General features: G+C 39.9%; 1 protein-coding gene across 3 annotated transcripts in view; it reads right to left on the bottom strand.

The window, feature by feature from the left end:
• sipa1l3 (signal-induced proliferation-associated 1 like 3) overlaps positions 1-15633 on the bottom strand; it is a 96575-nt gene that overhangs the window by 33934 nt on the left and 47008 nt on the right. For 2 of the 3 annotated variants that reach the window (XM_048169204.1, XM_048169205.1), the window contains exons 2-5: positions 15339-15471; positions 5233-6822; positions 2080-2210; positions 62-250 (exon numbers count right to left, since the gene is read on the bottom strand). In XM_048169204.1, coding sequence (XP_048025161.1) covers positions 62-250; positions 2080-2210; positions 5233-6598 — 1686 coding nt within the window. In that variant the 5' untranslated portion in view covers positions 6599-6822; positions 15339-15471. The remainder of the gene's footprint in view (positions 1-61; positions 251-2079; positions 2211-5232; positions 6823-15338; positions 15472-15633) is intronic. The other variant, XM_048169206.1, reaches the window with a different exon arrangement.

Genomic DNA, 15633 nt, shown 5'->3' with positions numbered 1-15633 from the left:
CTTTTGACACTTGACTTTCTTTAGCCAGGAAGTAGTGTCCAACTGGTCATCCTGTACTCACCCCCTGCTCGTCCAGTTTAAGAAGCTGCTCCGTGACCTTTGGCGTGCTGAGAGCCAATCGCAGACAGGATACGCTGAGCTCTGGCAGCACATACTCCAGAACTTCTTTTAGAGGCAGACCACGAACCGTTCCGTGCTTCGCTGTGGACAGAACCGCGTCCTCCAGGATCGCTCCTCGCAATGTGACCAGCTGCAGCAGACGCAGGAAACCAAGTTGGGAGAAGCACATCATTAAATACCATCATATGACTGACCAAATATCCTCCGAGAGCATGTGACCGAGCATGAGAATGATTATGAATGGCTGAAAAATGGTGTACAGAAGTGCCCACTGTGTGGCATCCTTTCCCCACTTCTCCTTGAATCAATGCTTGCAGCATCTCTGTTAACCTCACAAATGCTGATGCTAAAGCCTTTAGCTACTGTAAAATTAGTACAAACAGGTGGAAACACTGGAATACTTATAATAGTTTGTTTTCAGGCTAGTGTTTTTGATTTCTTGTGGCATTAGTCACACATGTGAAGACGTCATATGATTGGGTCATATGGACAGCCACCTGATCAACTCGAATCTCTGACTAAAATATCACTCTTGAACTAGTGTGCACGTTAAAGGCCATTTCGAAATGAGTTGAGTGCATCTTTAGTGGGAATAATGATTGTGTGAGTGTGAATGACCCGAAGACGCTGCATTGTTCAGAGTGGGTGAGTTTGATGTGTCCAGGCAGCCATGTAATCTGACTAAACCCAGCAGAGCAGCAGTCATACCAGTACAGCTCAGCACTTTTCAAACACGCCATTATTAAGCAAAAAGATCCTCATGGCCTTTATCTCAAACACGCAAGGCACCAAACACTCTCAGGATTTATTTTTTACTTAATGTAACTTCATACAGGACACATGATGGACATATTTATAAACACGTGACATGAACCAGTGTCATGCTCCTTTTATTGGGGCTTTCACACTGGAGGAATCTTTTCATAGTTCCTAGAACTATTGGCAGAAGTACCCGGATTTTGCCGTGTTCGCACCACAGGAACTATTTTTTTCCAGGAACTTCTTTTGGGGGAACTAAATCAGTGTAAGGTCTAAACCACCACTATAGGAACTACCAGTGATGTAAGTGTGCGTCGATTGGCCGAACGCATGCAAAACACCGGCACCTGCCATTTTTAAAAAAGCCATGTTCAAGCACAGTTTATAGCCTATATATTTACTCCGCAAATTAACTTTACAAATATGGAAAACAATGATAGATGGACCTCTTGAGTTAAGAAGAAAATCCAATGCTACTTTGAGGGGACCAAGCGAAATGTGCATTTATATATTTATGCTCAGCTATTGAAAGTGGAGATCAACTACATGGCAAGCGCTAATACTTTTTCATATACTGTCTTCTTTCTTTGTATAACAGTTCTATATAATAACATATTAGACAGGCTATTAAACAAATTGTAAACTAATGAAGACGGAGAATATGAGCACTGTGTGCTCAGGCTCTGGCGTTCTCAGTGCCATCAAAATAAAAGTCACAACAACAAGCGCAGCTTACGTCACAGAGTTCCTACTGGCGGTGTGAATGCAACCAGGAAAACAGCCCTAGGGGAACTATTAGTTCTCGAAGAACCACCCTGGTGGCTAGTTCCTAGGACCAAGTTACTGAAACTACCCGGTGCGAAAGCCCCTTATGTTTAAAAATAGTCTCAGGATCCCTACATTGTTCCCTGCTGTGCCTGTAAATGCAGCATTGGCCCAAAAGGTCAAGGGTTCCATCAAATGGCCCAAACCTCACAAGTCTCATTGTCAAGCAGTTTTAGCAGATTTAATCAGATCGTACTTAGAAAAGACAACAATAAGCTTCAGTTTCAGGCTCAAAGAAGTGAATAAAAGTGGCCGGAGAAGCCCTTGGAGTCTGTTGGTGTTTGTAGGAGAATGAATCATCCTGTCGTGGTCCTGATTTGAGCACGATCCAGGTTTAATTAATTTAATTTGCACAGATTTTTATGTTATACACACCTCACTAGTGCGAAAGATGATGCGGTACTGGTACTGGTCCTTTAAATCTTTGGTATCATCCAGTTTCTCTCGCCGGATACTCAGAGCCACGGGCCCCAGCTTCTCATCAGTACCAAAGTAGTTCCAGTGCTCTGTGGACAGACAGAGAGAGAGAGATGAAAGAAAATAGGGGCCATAAAGACAGATTAATACCATTAATCCAGAAAAAGAGACAATACAGAAGAGAAGAAAATAATTAATGAGGTGAAGACAATGGAAAAGAGAAAAGTGGAAGTTGATATGAAGGATGAGAGATGGAAGGAAGGACACAGGGGACAAAGAAGGGATTTATAAGGAAAACCTACAAATCTAGGTCATGGTGGCTATAGAACTTCAGTTTTAGTATTTTTGGGAGAAGTAAAATTTCTGTAGGTACTGTGAGCATTCAAATCTATTAAGCGATCGGATTTAAATCCGTCTCAAATGCGTTTTTAGGCATTTAGGCATTTAGACCTGTCTTTTCACGATCGGATAGCTATCCGATCAGAGAAAATGCATGAAGTCACCAGGTGCAAACAGACCCTTTGACGTTCTTCAAGCGCTTAGATATACACGGGAGCGTTCGAAAGCAGGCGTCTATCAGAGGATCCCTAATATATGCTTTCAAATGCTCCCGTGTATATCTAAGCGCTCGGTGAAGAACGTCAAAGATGTCTACGACTGTCACATCAATGGTATAAAAGTGCGTCAAGACTTTGAACTTAAACGTGGCTGGGGCATCTATTTTACTCACACTGCTGTCCGCCATCCTGTTAATAACCTCTTTGGCTAGTTAACTTAAGTTCACGTTTCCCTCATTCATGTGTCGAGCGCCGCCTTGAAGTAGGACACTTTGAGCAAAGAAATCTATATATAGCGCTTTATTTTTTTAAATTAAAATATCGATATTTGGCGCAGCGATACGATTCTCGTATCGCACAGAGAAGGATGACGATATATCGCCATATCGATATTTTGTCCCACCCCTAATAACAACACTATTTTTTAATGGCAATGAAACATTTGACTTCTTTTATTTAAGTTTCAATAGTTTATTTTTATCATTGTATTCAAAAGACAAACAACACAGTAGCAATTCTTGGTTTCAAGCTGCAATGTGGTTTGTCTGTGAAAGAGTATTCGGTGATTCAGTGAGGAAGTGATTCAAAGCCATGATTCAGATGGATGACTACTGTGGTCATTTCAAGTTCACGTTCAATTGGTCACATACACAATCACACACAGTACGACCTGTAGTAAAATGCTTTGTACGACTCTCCACAGAATACAACAAATTATACTGATAACAAACTTTCGGTCTGATTCAACTACTGGTTCAAAAAGGACCATGCCAATCATGTGATTTGTTCATGAAAGGGACTGCATGTTCCACGGTGTGTTTGTTTTTGCATGAAAAAAGCATGGAAAATGCCACTGCGCATCAAAAACTGCTAAACTCCATGAATTACTATATCCAGGGTTCAAAAATACTACATAGAATGTGTGTGAATGTGATTTCCTTAAATTTTCCAGTCTTAATTTCTAGTTGGCAAATGGACTAATGTTTCCTTAATCTGTCGTCCGGTATTTCTCATCACAGGATATGAGTTTAGTTGTTTTGTTGAGGGTACTGAAAGCTCAGGAAACTTGAGTTGAGAGAATTATAAGTCTCAGGAGCATGCAGATATGAGCTTTTTAATAACGCAGCAAAGATTTTGATACTACACAAAATGTTGCCCTTCCTGACTGAGGAATGCCAAGTCAGTACTGCTATATGGCTGGCACTCCAACACAAACCCACATGAACTACTTTATTGACTCACTGACAAAGCAGAAGTATCTCAAACAAAGTGTTTCTGCACTGGAAAATAAGTAAACGGGTAATGAAAAGTAATTGGCACCACAAGGTAAAATACCTTTGCAGCTTGGTATCCTTACTCATCAAGTTAAACATTTAACACTTAAATGAGAAAAACAGAGCACACAATGAAAAGTACGGCTTAAAGGTGAAAAGCGCAATTTTGAAGTTAAAATACTTTCTCTTTCCCAGTTTACAATGCAGAGACAATCATATGTAAGCCAATCATAGGCTGATTCTCCCGAAAGATAAATAAAGCCTGTGGAGCTATTAAAACATCACAATTAACATCTGAGCAACCAGCCCGACAGAGCAACGTAAGCTCAACAAATAGCATTAATTTGGAGCTGGATTATCTTTTCATCCATCCAATTTCAGATAGGAGAAAATGTTCAGAAAATGTATGAAAATTAGTTTAGCACTAGTGGCACAGAAATTACACACTTCACCTTCAAATATCTTTTACAGGACATTTGTCATTGTATCCATAAACCCATGCATTTTGTGCTGCTTAACTTAAAAATATAAAACCAGTATGAATGCCCTTTCTGGCATGGTCATTGAAAACAAACCTCCAAAAACCTGGATGACAGAGATTACTTCTGAAACGGTAACCTTTATCTCACCAACTCTACTCTTCATAAAAACAGACAACTAATTAGAGAATTCAAGATAACTTGAACCACTATTTTTAGACATTGTGGGTTGTTTTTACAAACACTGGCATTTTAGAAAGCAAGACCTTTAGGGAGATTAACATTTGGGAGGCAGATGTGTGGCAGGAGTGTAGCTTCAGCTCCAGTTTGTGCTTCTATTGGCCAATAGTGAGAAGCATTGATAATTGTGGCATGCTTTGATAATCTCTTCCAAAGGAAGAACTGTAGGTGGAACTTGGGTTTGCAGGATTAAATAAGTTAAAAATGTGTGAATCCCAAAGACAAAGTCCAGTAATGAGACTAAATGAAGGGAAATCATTAAATTTAGGGGTATAATTAAGGATAGGGCTGTACAGATACAATTGGAGGTAAAACCACCTCTATGAGGAGCTATATTGAATCTAAATTATGTAAACCATAAAAGAGAGATTGAAGCTCATCATGCAAACACATTGGGTTTCAAATGCAATCCAATTATGATATTTGGATACATCATATATTCTGATAAATGTATCATAATGTAGTTGGAAGTGACCCAACCTAAAATCAATTATGGACAAATGGGACAGTCTCTTGATATAACAGTTCCCTTTATCTAGATAGAAACCATAAATGTCCTACCTTTCCCATAAAAGTGCTCATGGTAGTATTTGGCACCCAGGTCAACATGCTCGATGCAGTGCTGCTGCAGTCTCTCTAACCTGGTGGCCCGAACTTCTGGCAGTGCCTCCAGTATGGACACACTGGCATTACTGCAGCGAAGATGAAGCCGAGCCTCCACCACACCAGCCTCTCCTCTCTCCGCCCACGAGCTCAAGAAGCTGACGTTACGTTCCCCATAGCTTCCGGTCTCGTTGAGAAAGTGCGGGCAACTCAGCAACAACTGGTGCTGAGAGTTGGGGTTAACACTAGCTGGACCACCCTGCTCCAAATGTTCCAGTCCTGGGGTTGATCCTTCTGATAGGTCTCTGACACTGAGGTCATCAGTGCTAGAAAAGTTGGGCTCCACTCCCCCCAGAGCAATAGCTCTGGAAACTGCCAAAGAAACGGCAGCTGAAGAAGCAGCCGAGGCTCCGGTGGCTGTGTTTCGCCGCTGGGCGGCATAGCTACGGCGAGCTGCTGCCTCGTGCAAGTCAAACAGAACGCTCTGAGAGTCATAGTGGGCAAAACTCCGCACACATAGCCAGGGCTTGGAAGACAATGTCTCGGGGGGCCGTGTGTCATCCACGTCACCACGTGGAGTCTCTGTTTCACCCCGACTGGAGCTACGGAGTTTGCGAAATAAGGAAGAGGTGCCAAGGGATGACTCCGTGCCCCCACTCTTTTTGCGTACGCGATTCTCCGGGTGGTCATCGGGCTGTGGTGTCGACAAGAAGGCATGCGAAGCGGGTCCCTCTAAAGAAGCACCAATCAGCTCTCCAAGCTTGGCAGGGGCTGTGCTACGCTGATCTGGTCGCTCCTGTTGAAACTGGCTGAGCATGTCAAAGAAGCTTTGCTCAGACACTGCCTGTACGTTGATGGAAGAGGTACTGCCATATTCTCGGAACAAACGACCTTCCACCTCAGTTTCATCTTGCTCACTCAATGTAATCTCGCTGTTGGAGCGCTGTCGGAGGGGAGCAAATCCAGAAGTCCGAAACCTTGGTGGTGTGCCTGGAGGCCTCAGACCTGGTTCAAGGAAGTCAGCATCTCTGGTAATTTGCTGTGGAAACCTGGTCACACTTCCATGTGTAATCCCATCCTCACTGTTAAGGTCATCCGGATGACTGCCCTGGCCATTCTCAAGCAGCGATTCTCGTGACAGTGCCCTGCGAGGAGGCCACTCAGCAATCCGAGCTCGAACCCCCATTTTGGGCACGGAGACACGGGATGGGGCTGGATCGCCCATGGAAGAGTGGCCATTATGGAGGGGTAGACGGAGATGGGTTGGAGGAAGAGGTTGAGAGAGAGGGGTGGCACACACCCCCGTTTCTCTGTACATGTTCATGGAGCCCACTGTAGTCTCAGGGCCAAAGATGAGGGCAGCGGTTGTGGGAAAGAGAGCATCCTGAATCGAGACTGCTGGTGTTCAGTTAGAGGGAGAACAGATGGACAAGCTCCAGACTGCATTTGCTTCCTCTTCCCGCACTCATTTCTTTGGTAGGAAAGGACTCACCTTCCCTAATCCTTCTGAACCAACCAGGAAGCTCAAAGACCACTCAAATCACAGACCTGCAAAAAGGCAAGAAACAAAGAGAAATTAGTATGATTCATATCATCTGGATACTTATGTACAACAAATGAAAACATTCAATTGTGATTTTTGGGTTTGGGATCTTTTTCTCTTTCCTTACATACCACTTACTCTAAGCACTTTGGAGCCCCTTCTTGTCCCAAACATTTTTCCTAATATTGTGAAGTTATTTTGCTCAAGGGGATAGCAGGTTTGAGAGAAATATGCAGAGAAAAGCTGACTGAAACTAAAATAAGAAAAAGGGAGTAGGATGAAAAAGAGACAAGAAGAGAAATAGGTTGGTATGAGAGAGAGGAAGTGAGGTGAGCGGATTTCAGATGTGGATTTCTCATACTCTTTTGAGGCTAATCTCGATTCCTCTTCCAGGCAGATATTTTGTATTGAAGCCACAAATATCACTTTGTATTTTTTAAATAGACAGTCAAGAAAAGCATTTACCAAAATCTCTGAGCAAGCAACTAGTTGTACATGCTAACTTAGGAGCTGGCCAATATTGTAGTAGATACACCAACTAACAAAAGTAATAGAACAAATGACCTTCGAACTGAAGTACACCTTGGTCACTCAGTGTAATATTGATTTTGGACATAAAGGAAAAAACCCAAAGTCCAGAAATGTGAAAGTCAGGTGTAGGTGTTTACAGTTACGGCAAAATGCAATTCCTACTACTGTACTGATACTCTGACAGGTGCTGATAGATTTACCAGCCATGAAAACCATCACCCTGGTCACATGACAGCTATGACAGATGGAGTCGTTGGGTCAACAGGGTGAACTGTCCAATTACCTGAGAGATAGCTGAAAGTAAGATTAGGATTCTACCCACATTCAGCTGCATACAAAAGGGGTTACATAAGGACTCTGTGCTGGATTACTGATGGGAACTGCTGAGTGCATAATGAGGTGGACAGTTTTACAGACTTAACTAAGAATGCATAAGCATAGGATTGTGATAAACTCTAGATTTTGAATGAGACGCTCAAACTTTGTGACAAAGAGAAAGGCCCCTTGAGTCTCAGAGTCTATCAACATGCTTCATCCCTCACTGTGAACAAATGACTAAATGAAACTGACAGAAAGTCAAAGAACAAGACAAACACAAAAAGACAGGATACTAGGGAGAGGCAGAAGCAGAGCAAACAGAGGAGCTGGAAGAGAGGAAATCTGACAGGGTTTGTGGTGAAGGAATCCAGGGAGGAGAGCAAGAGGGAATCTGAATCCCAGTGACTCGCTTTAATATGAAAGTCAGCTTGAATCAGGCTTCACTGCAGCTCACTGACTATGAAAAGCCACTCAGCATCGCCTGTTCCTCTGAGTAACTTCACGTTATCTCCCTTTTCATTGTCTATCACCATCTCTATCTCTTCCGTTGCACTACATCCATCCAAATATTAGATTAAGCATCCACAGCTTGTCTCTCTGTTTGTGATGAGGTTACAGTAATAGCATTGTATGAGACATCTGTCCAGTTTTCAACTGAGTTATTGTTATTGTTTAAAGATCTGAGTACTGGTCAAACAGGACACTATACTCTTCCCTCCAAGATTAATGCCATCTACAAGTCGTTTCTCATATATCATGACTCTGAGGTGAGATTTAGGATCAATCCCTCCCCAAAATCTATCCCTTGAGGCAAAGGCTCTTCCATACTCATTTCATTTTCAATAATTCATTTCAAGGTCAGTCTCAGATTAAGACATAAATTTTATAATATAACTATAATTAAAGGATTAGTTTACTTCAGAATTAAAATTTCTAATAATTTACTCACCCCCATGTCATCCAAGATGTTTATGTATTTCTTTCTTCAGTCAAAAAGAAATTAAGGTTTTTGAGGAAAACATTCCAGGATTTTTCTCCATATAGTGGACTTCACTGGGGTACAACAGGTTGAAGGTCCAAATTGCAGTTTCAGTGCAGCTTCAAAGGGCTCTACATGATCCAAGATGAGGAATAAGAGTTTTATCTAGCAAAACGATCGGTCGTTTTCTAAAAAAATAAAAATGTATATACTTTTTAACCACAAATGCTCATCTTGCGCTCCTCTGCGATGCGGCACATGTTACGTAATCACGTTGGAATGGTCACGCGTGACGTAGGTGGAAGGACCGCGGTAGGGCGAAAAACTCCATCTCATTTTCTCCTCCAAATTCAAAATCATCCGACATCGTTCTTTTACCTATTTTGTAAAGGCCATTTGGCTTAGTCTTTGCACGTTCACTTTTGTAGACACTTGCTCAGTACTTCCGCCTATGTCACACGTGACCTTTCCAACACGATTATGTAATGCGTGGCACTTCGCAGTGCAAGATGAGCATTTGTGGTTAAAAAGTATATAAATGTTTATTTTATTTTTAGAAAATGACAGTTTCGCTAGACAAGACCCTTATTCTTCGGCTGGGATCATGTAGACTAGAGCCCTTTGAAACTGCATTGAAACTGCAATTTGGACCTTCAACCCATTGAACCCCAGTGAAGTCCACTATATGGAGAAAAATCCTGGAATGTTTTCCTCAAAAACTTTAATCTCTTTTCAACTGAAGAAAGAAAGACAAACATCTTGGATGACATGGGGGTGAGTAAATTATCAGGAAATTTTAATTCTGAAGTGAACTAATCCTTTAAAATCTATAACAGTTCCTGCGGTTCCTTTTCTGACCACAATTTACAGTAGTACACAAGTTATAAAATAATTACTGATTTGTAGTGTACATCAAGTTTATCTGCTGGATATTAAATTACAATGATACATTGCTAATTCATGAAACACATCCAAAGACACAACTTCAATACAATCCAGTCAGAACTCAAAACAGTCATGTTGTTGTTCACAGTGTTTGCTCTCAGCTATGCCATTGGCAACAGTCACTGAGTTTAAATGCACTGTGTGGAGCACTGCCATTGAGCTGCACTGAAGGTGGCTTTTTGTTTCAGTGAATGTACAAGCACTTCAAGGTGAGCGTGTAAAAGTTTCACCCCCACCATTTGGCAGATGCCATATCCCAGCAGTCACAGGGCAAATTCACAACAACAGATATAAGGGGGAAATAAGGCGTTACTTTCAAATTTAATGTTTTGTTTTCCCTCAGCCTGTGAATTCCTTGTTTTTATTCTGTCTGAGTGAACTGGGAAAAGCAAGTATGAACTGTGTTAATGTGTGAGTATGCAGACACTTTAAACTAACACACTCCTGGGAAGCAAGCCGACACCAAGTGCCAGATCTGAAAGACTTCAAACTGTTTTTAATTGTTCACATAGTAATAAGCTCAGATTCTGCTAGCTCAAACTGAGACCACACAAACACACACGCACACACAAAAGACAACTGCATGTAACCACTAACCAGTAGTGATTTTAATTCTAGAATCTTAATGAGGTTCGATGTGAAGACACCATAATCTGGGTCAATGTGAAGACACCATAACTCTTGGGACTTGGGTCTCATGATCCCTCCATCAGACATCGAAAGACAGCGGTTTGTGAGCCCTGGAGCTTTAAATCACACTAATTCTTCTCGCACATACAATTGCAGCCTATAGCAAGTGACTCAGCTTATACCTGATACAGCCTGCCATGACAGGATCAGTCAATCACAACACAGCTTGTTTCCTCTGATGATTTCCTGTCACTTTGTTTTTAGGATGTCAGACATGAACCCCCTGGTGGTAGCAGCTGTGTTTAAAATGGAAAGATGTGCAGTGGAAGGAAGGGGCTGTGCGTTTGATCTGCCCTATAGGGTTTACTTGACTGCGTGTGAAGGACAGAGGAAAGCCTTATGCTGGAAATGAAAGGTGAGGGTCATGGTGAAGAGAGGAAGGTCGTTACTGTTTCATGAGACCGTGCTTTGGACTCGCATTTGCTTCATGTGTGCAGGCAGGGGCTAGTCATAATCCTTAAATTCACTAAGATAAGCGATGAAGGTCAAAGGTGCATAAAATCCATTGTGTGAGTGAAGGCTAATCAATAAAGCAGAGAAAACACATGCAAATATGAATTATAGATTAGAGGGTAGTCGTGTATGCACGTGCCACGCAGTGGGAGTTAGCATAGCACACGGATACACCTTCTGCATGTTCACAAAATCGACTAGTTGGTGGTTATCTGAATGATTAGGATGAAATCATTCTTATATGAAAAATGATTAGGGATGTCAGCCGAAAAAGGTAAGTTGTTTAGTTGTAATATTTTGATAAAAGGCTACTACAAAAATTTAGGTAAGGAATAATATATACTGACTATTTTCTCAAATAAATACCAGGTAAAACTAAGGGGCCATTTACACAACACCGTTTTCAACAACAACAAAAACAACAAGTTTTTGAAAATGATACTGTTATCATCCATGTAAACGATGCAAACTTGTGAAAATGGTGACGCCATGCGCATGTATGTTACGTTACATGTTCAGTCTATAGTTTTGATAATGATCTCATCTGTACACAAAGCATGCAAAGTAAAAAACTTTTTAGTTTTTAATACATCGTCGTCAGGTAAACGTACCCTAATTTTACATGCAGTACAGTGAATATAATATAAATATGACATCGCAGCCAAGTGAAAAATGCAGCGTAGGTTGGCAATAAGGATGTAAACCTTTTCACTGATTCGGGTCCAGTGACCGCAAATCTCACACGGACAGACCATCACAAACAGAGAATACTTGTTTTTAAGGAAGCAACAAACACATTCTTCGAAGGGCCTAACAGCTGAATTCGCTAATGTTTCGAGGTTCGTGGAATTAAAAATTTCTTAAAAAATTAAAAAACTTTGTTTAAATTATATAAATGCATATTTGCTGAAAGCCACCTTTATATGAGAAAGTATTATAGAATGTGCCTTTAGAAAGGCAAATACCACAACTTTTCATATACAGTTTATGTTTAAAATTTCTGTCTAATAATTTGTTGGACAGAACTGTTAAACAAAGCCAGTAGTAAACTAATGTCGCTGGTGTTCTTAGCACTGACGAAACCAAAGTCCTGGTGCCGTCAATATAAAAGTTTCACTTCCGACACTTATCGCCAAAAAGAAAAACATATTAACCCAAGCAGATCATTAAAATTAGCAAATATCAGCCTATAGATCAGCCTTGGTGATATTCAGGGTAGGCTGTGACTAACGATTATTTTGGTAATTAAGTAATCGTTCGATTATTTTGACGATTATTCGAGTAATCGGACATTTATTGTGGTAATAAAAATAGACAAAGTAAGCAAAGACCTAAGCCTTTAAAATTTAAACTTAATCTACATCTATAATAACAAATAGTTATTACTAAAGAGTTGTGTTTCTAAATTCATAACCTAAAATCATCTGATATAAAAACAAACAAAAAACAATGAAAAAACACATCACTAACTGACTATTTGGTTGTTGGATGGACTAACCCATCTGTAATTGTAGCCGCTTCTGTCATACTCATGCCAGAAAACAATGATCTCAGGAGGCCAGCGGGTTACTAGGAAATGCCCATGTGTGCCATCTGGCTGGCATGTGATCAAACAGTGCACAGGTGTTTGGGTTTGTGAATGTGACTGTGAGAGCTATAGTACACGTGTAGTCTGAGTGTGTAAGCACATGACTAAAAAGGAACAGGATTAGAATTTTTTTAAATTACTATAAAATATCCAGATTGAACCTGATGGCGCTAAAATTGATTCAACCATCCAAGCAACACACACACACGACCTCATAAGCCATATAAACACCATGCTTGCTAAAACAACATGGCAGAATTCACACTTGATTGGCCTTGAAACCAAAATCTCGGGTTGGAAGAATCCAGAAGCTGAGCAGCAAAACTAAAAGAGGAGGAAGTGAATTCAGCCTAGGGCAACAAAACTCGAAACACCAGTTTGTCCTTGGGGCTCCTTAACACAGCATTGCAAACACACACATAGACACGCTGTGTTCAGATCATTGATAGATGAGCCATTATCACACCACGCAAACACACAACACAGCAGAGGAAAAACAGGTCAGCCCACACAGCAGACAAACAAATCAAGAATTGAAACAAACAGATGAGGCTGCAGGCCGAAAATCTCCCAGGTGGGGCGTCAGGGAGTGTCCTTCTGTCTGTTTATCTCTTCAACAGTGCTCTTATACCGCCAACAAACATCTCTTATTGTGCAAATGAACGAAAAGCTTGTAACGGTATCCCACTAGCTGTCTTTCAGGACCTAGAGAGCTGCCTACCTAGACATTTTTACCCAACATATGTTCAAACAATTCAAATTCAACAGTCATAAGCTCCTATGATGCCTAGAAGTGTTATCTAGTTGGGCACTGGGCAGCTCACTAGGTTTTGAGTGTCGAACTGAAAAGTGAATGATGCTCAAAAATGACATCTAGGGGGTGAACTTAGTAGGTTTTGTGTTTGAAACCAAACATGTTGACTCGAAGATCTGAATTGTTCCAAAAAGTGTTACATTTTAAACTCAACATTCCAAAATTGAAACAAATGTGTTGAATCAAACATATTGAACTGAACATGTTGAATGCCAAACGGAACATTCCAACATACCAACAATGTTCAAAAATGTCATCCAGGAAGTAAAGTTGAAAACAAAACCGAATGTCAGTTTGAATGTTACAACATGTCTAAGGTGTTCAAAAATGTTGCCTATAGATAGGTAATCAGCAGTGTTGAATCATAAGTGTCAAATCAAACTTTCCAAAATGTTGCTTAAACATGCCAAAATCTAATTGAATGTTTAATCCAACATGCCAAAAATAATAAAAATTCTGTACTGGCAGTAATGTTACTAGGTTTTGAACCAGAAAGTGACCATGCCATTTTAAATGTTACAAAATGTCTATTAAAATGTTTTAGTTTCAGTCAGATAGTCAGCTCACTAGGTTTTAAATGTCAAACCAAACATACTGAATCAAACATTTCAAACTGAACATTTCAAAATCTAAATGAATGTGTCAAATCAAACATACTGAACAATTCAACACCAATGATGTTGAAAAATTCTGTATTTAATATTAAATCAATCATGTCAAACTGATCGTTCCAACACGCAAATGATGCTCAAAAATGCTGTCTAAGCAGTAGGCTTACTAGAGTAAGGTTACTAGGTTTTGAACCTGATACTAAACATGTCAATTTAAATATTACAACAATCTATGATGTTCAAAATGATGTCTATGATGTGTCAGATCCGTGCATCAGGTCTTAAAGTCACAGCAGCCTAATATTCCTGCTGTAGTCAATAATGTTAATCAATCAAAGAAAGAGTTAATCACTAACTGTCCTTGACTGAATAACTTCTGTATTAATCTATACTTAATGTATACAGTGAGGGCTATGCAGTTTTATTTTACATTTGAATATTCAGTTGATTATTTCTGTACCTGAAAACTAATAACTATTACTATACCTGAAAAACTTAAAGCACTGTTTCTTGTATTTCTGTGTGCTATTACAATTTATTCATTTGTCATTACTAACTGTTTAATTGTATTTATTAAATGTATGATTAGTTACGCTATTAAATTTTATTGTGGTATGAAAACAATGATGGAATCAAGAGTTGTGAAATGTAACTGGTACCTAAAATGTTGGTATTTATTAAAATAAGTAAAACAAGTTAAATAAAATGTTTCAATATATCTATGAAGCTCAAACATGCCATCTAGGTAATGAGCTCACTAGATTGAGAAACCAAATATGATTAATCCAACAAGTCAAACTGAAGATGCTCAATAATGGTATTCAAGTAATGATCTCACTAGATTAAAGGTTAGTTCACCCAAAAATGAAAACTCTTGTCATTGATTACTCACCCTCATGTCATTCCACACCCTTAAGACCTTCATTCATCTTCAGAACACAAGTGAAGATCTTTTTGATGAAATCTGAGAGCTTTCCGTCCCTCCATAGACAGCTACGCAACTACCACTTCAAAAAGTTCATAAAGAGATCGTAAAACTAATCCATATGAATTGAGCAGTTTAGTCTAAATTTTCTGAAGAGACTCGATTGCTTTACATGATGAACCGATTTAATTTAGGCTTTTATTCACATATAAACTTTGATCAACGAACATAAACAAAAGCTCAACCAAAACTGCTTCACGCGTGAGAAAAAAATCTCTACCAGAAGTTCAAAGATGCTGCATAATGAACCTCATTTGTTCTCACACGCGTCAAACAAACACTTCCCTGTTTATATATGAATAAAAGCCTAAATTCAATCTGTTCATCATATAAAGTGATCGAGTCTCTTCAGAAAATTTCGACTAAACCGATTCGTTTATGATCTTTTAATGAACTTTTGGAAGCGTCAAAGTGTCAGTTGTGTAGCTGTCAATGGAGGGACAGAAAGCTCTCAAATTTCATCAAAATTATCTTAATTTGTGATCCAAAGATGAACTAAAGTCTTACGGGTTTGGAACAACATGAGGGTGAGTAAATAATGACAGAACTTTCATTTTTGGGTGAACTAACCTTTTAAAGACAAATCCATCAAGATGAGGGAACTTACAGTATAATGCAACACGGTGAATTCCCAGTTCTAGGTCATGTGTGAGTGAAGTCCCAGTACTAAGAAAGCCATGAGTTATGGGTCAGTCAGTTCCTTTTGTGGGCGTCACCAAGCTGTCAGAAGACGGAGTGATCTGTCAGAGAGACCAGAGAGAGATGTTAGCATTACTACCTGCTGCTATAGAAACAGCAGCTCACCAGAACAACAGTACAAGCTATCATTACATGTTGTGTGTGTGTCGGCGAGTGTTTTTGAGAATCAGAAGAGAAACGCAACTGAGAGAAAATGACATGGC

This window comes from Megalobrama amblycephala, linkage group LG19, assembly GCF_018812025.1.
Source record: "Megalobrama amblycephala isolate DHTTF-2021 linkage group LG19, ASM1881202v1, whole genome shotgun sequence".
NCBI lineage: Eukaryota > Metazoa > Chordata > Actinopteri > Cypriniformes > Xenocyprididae > Megalobrama > Megalobrama amblycephala.
This window is presented reverse-complemented; position numbering and strand designations above follow the sequence as displayed.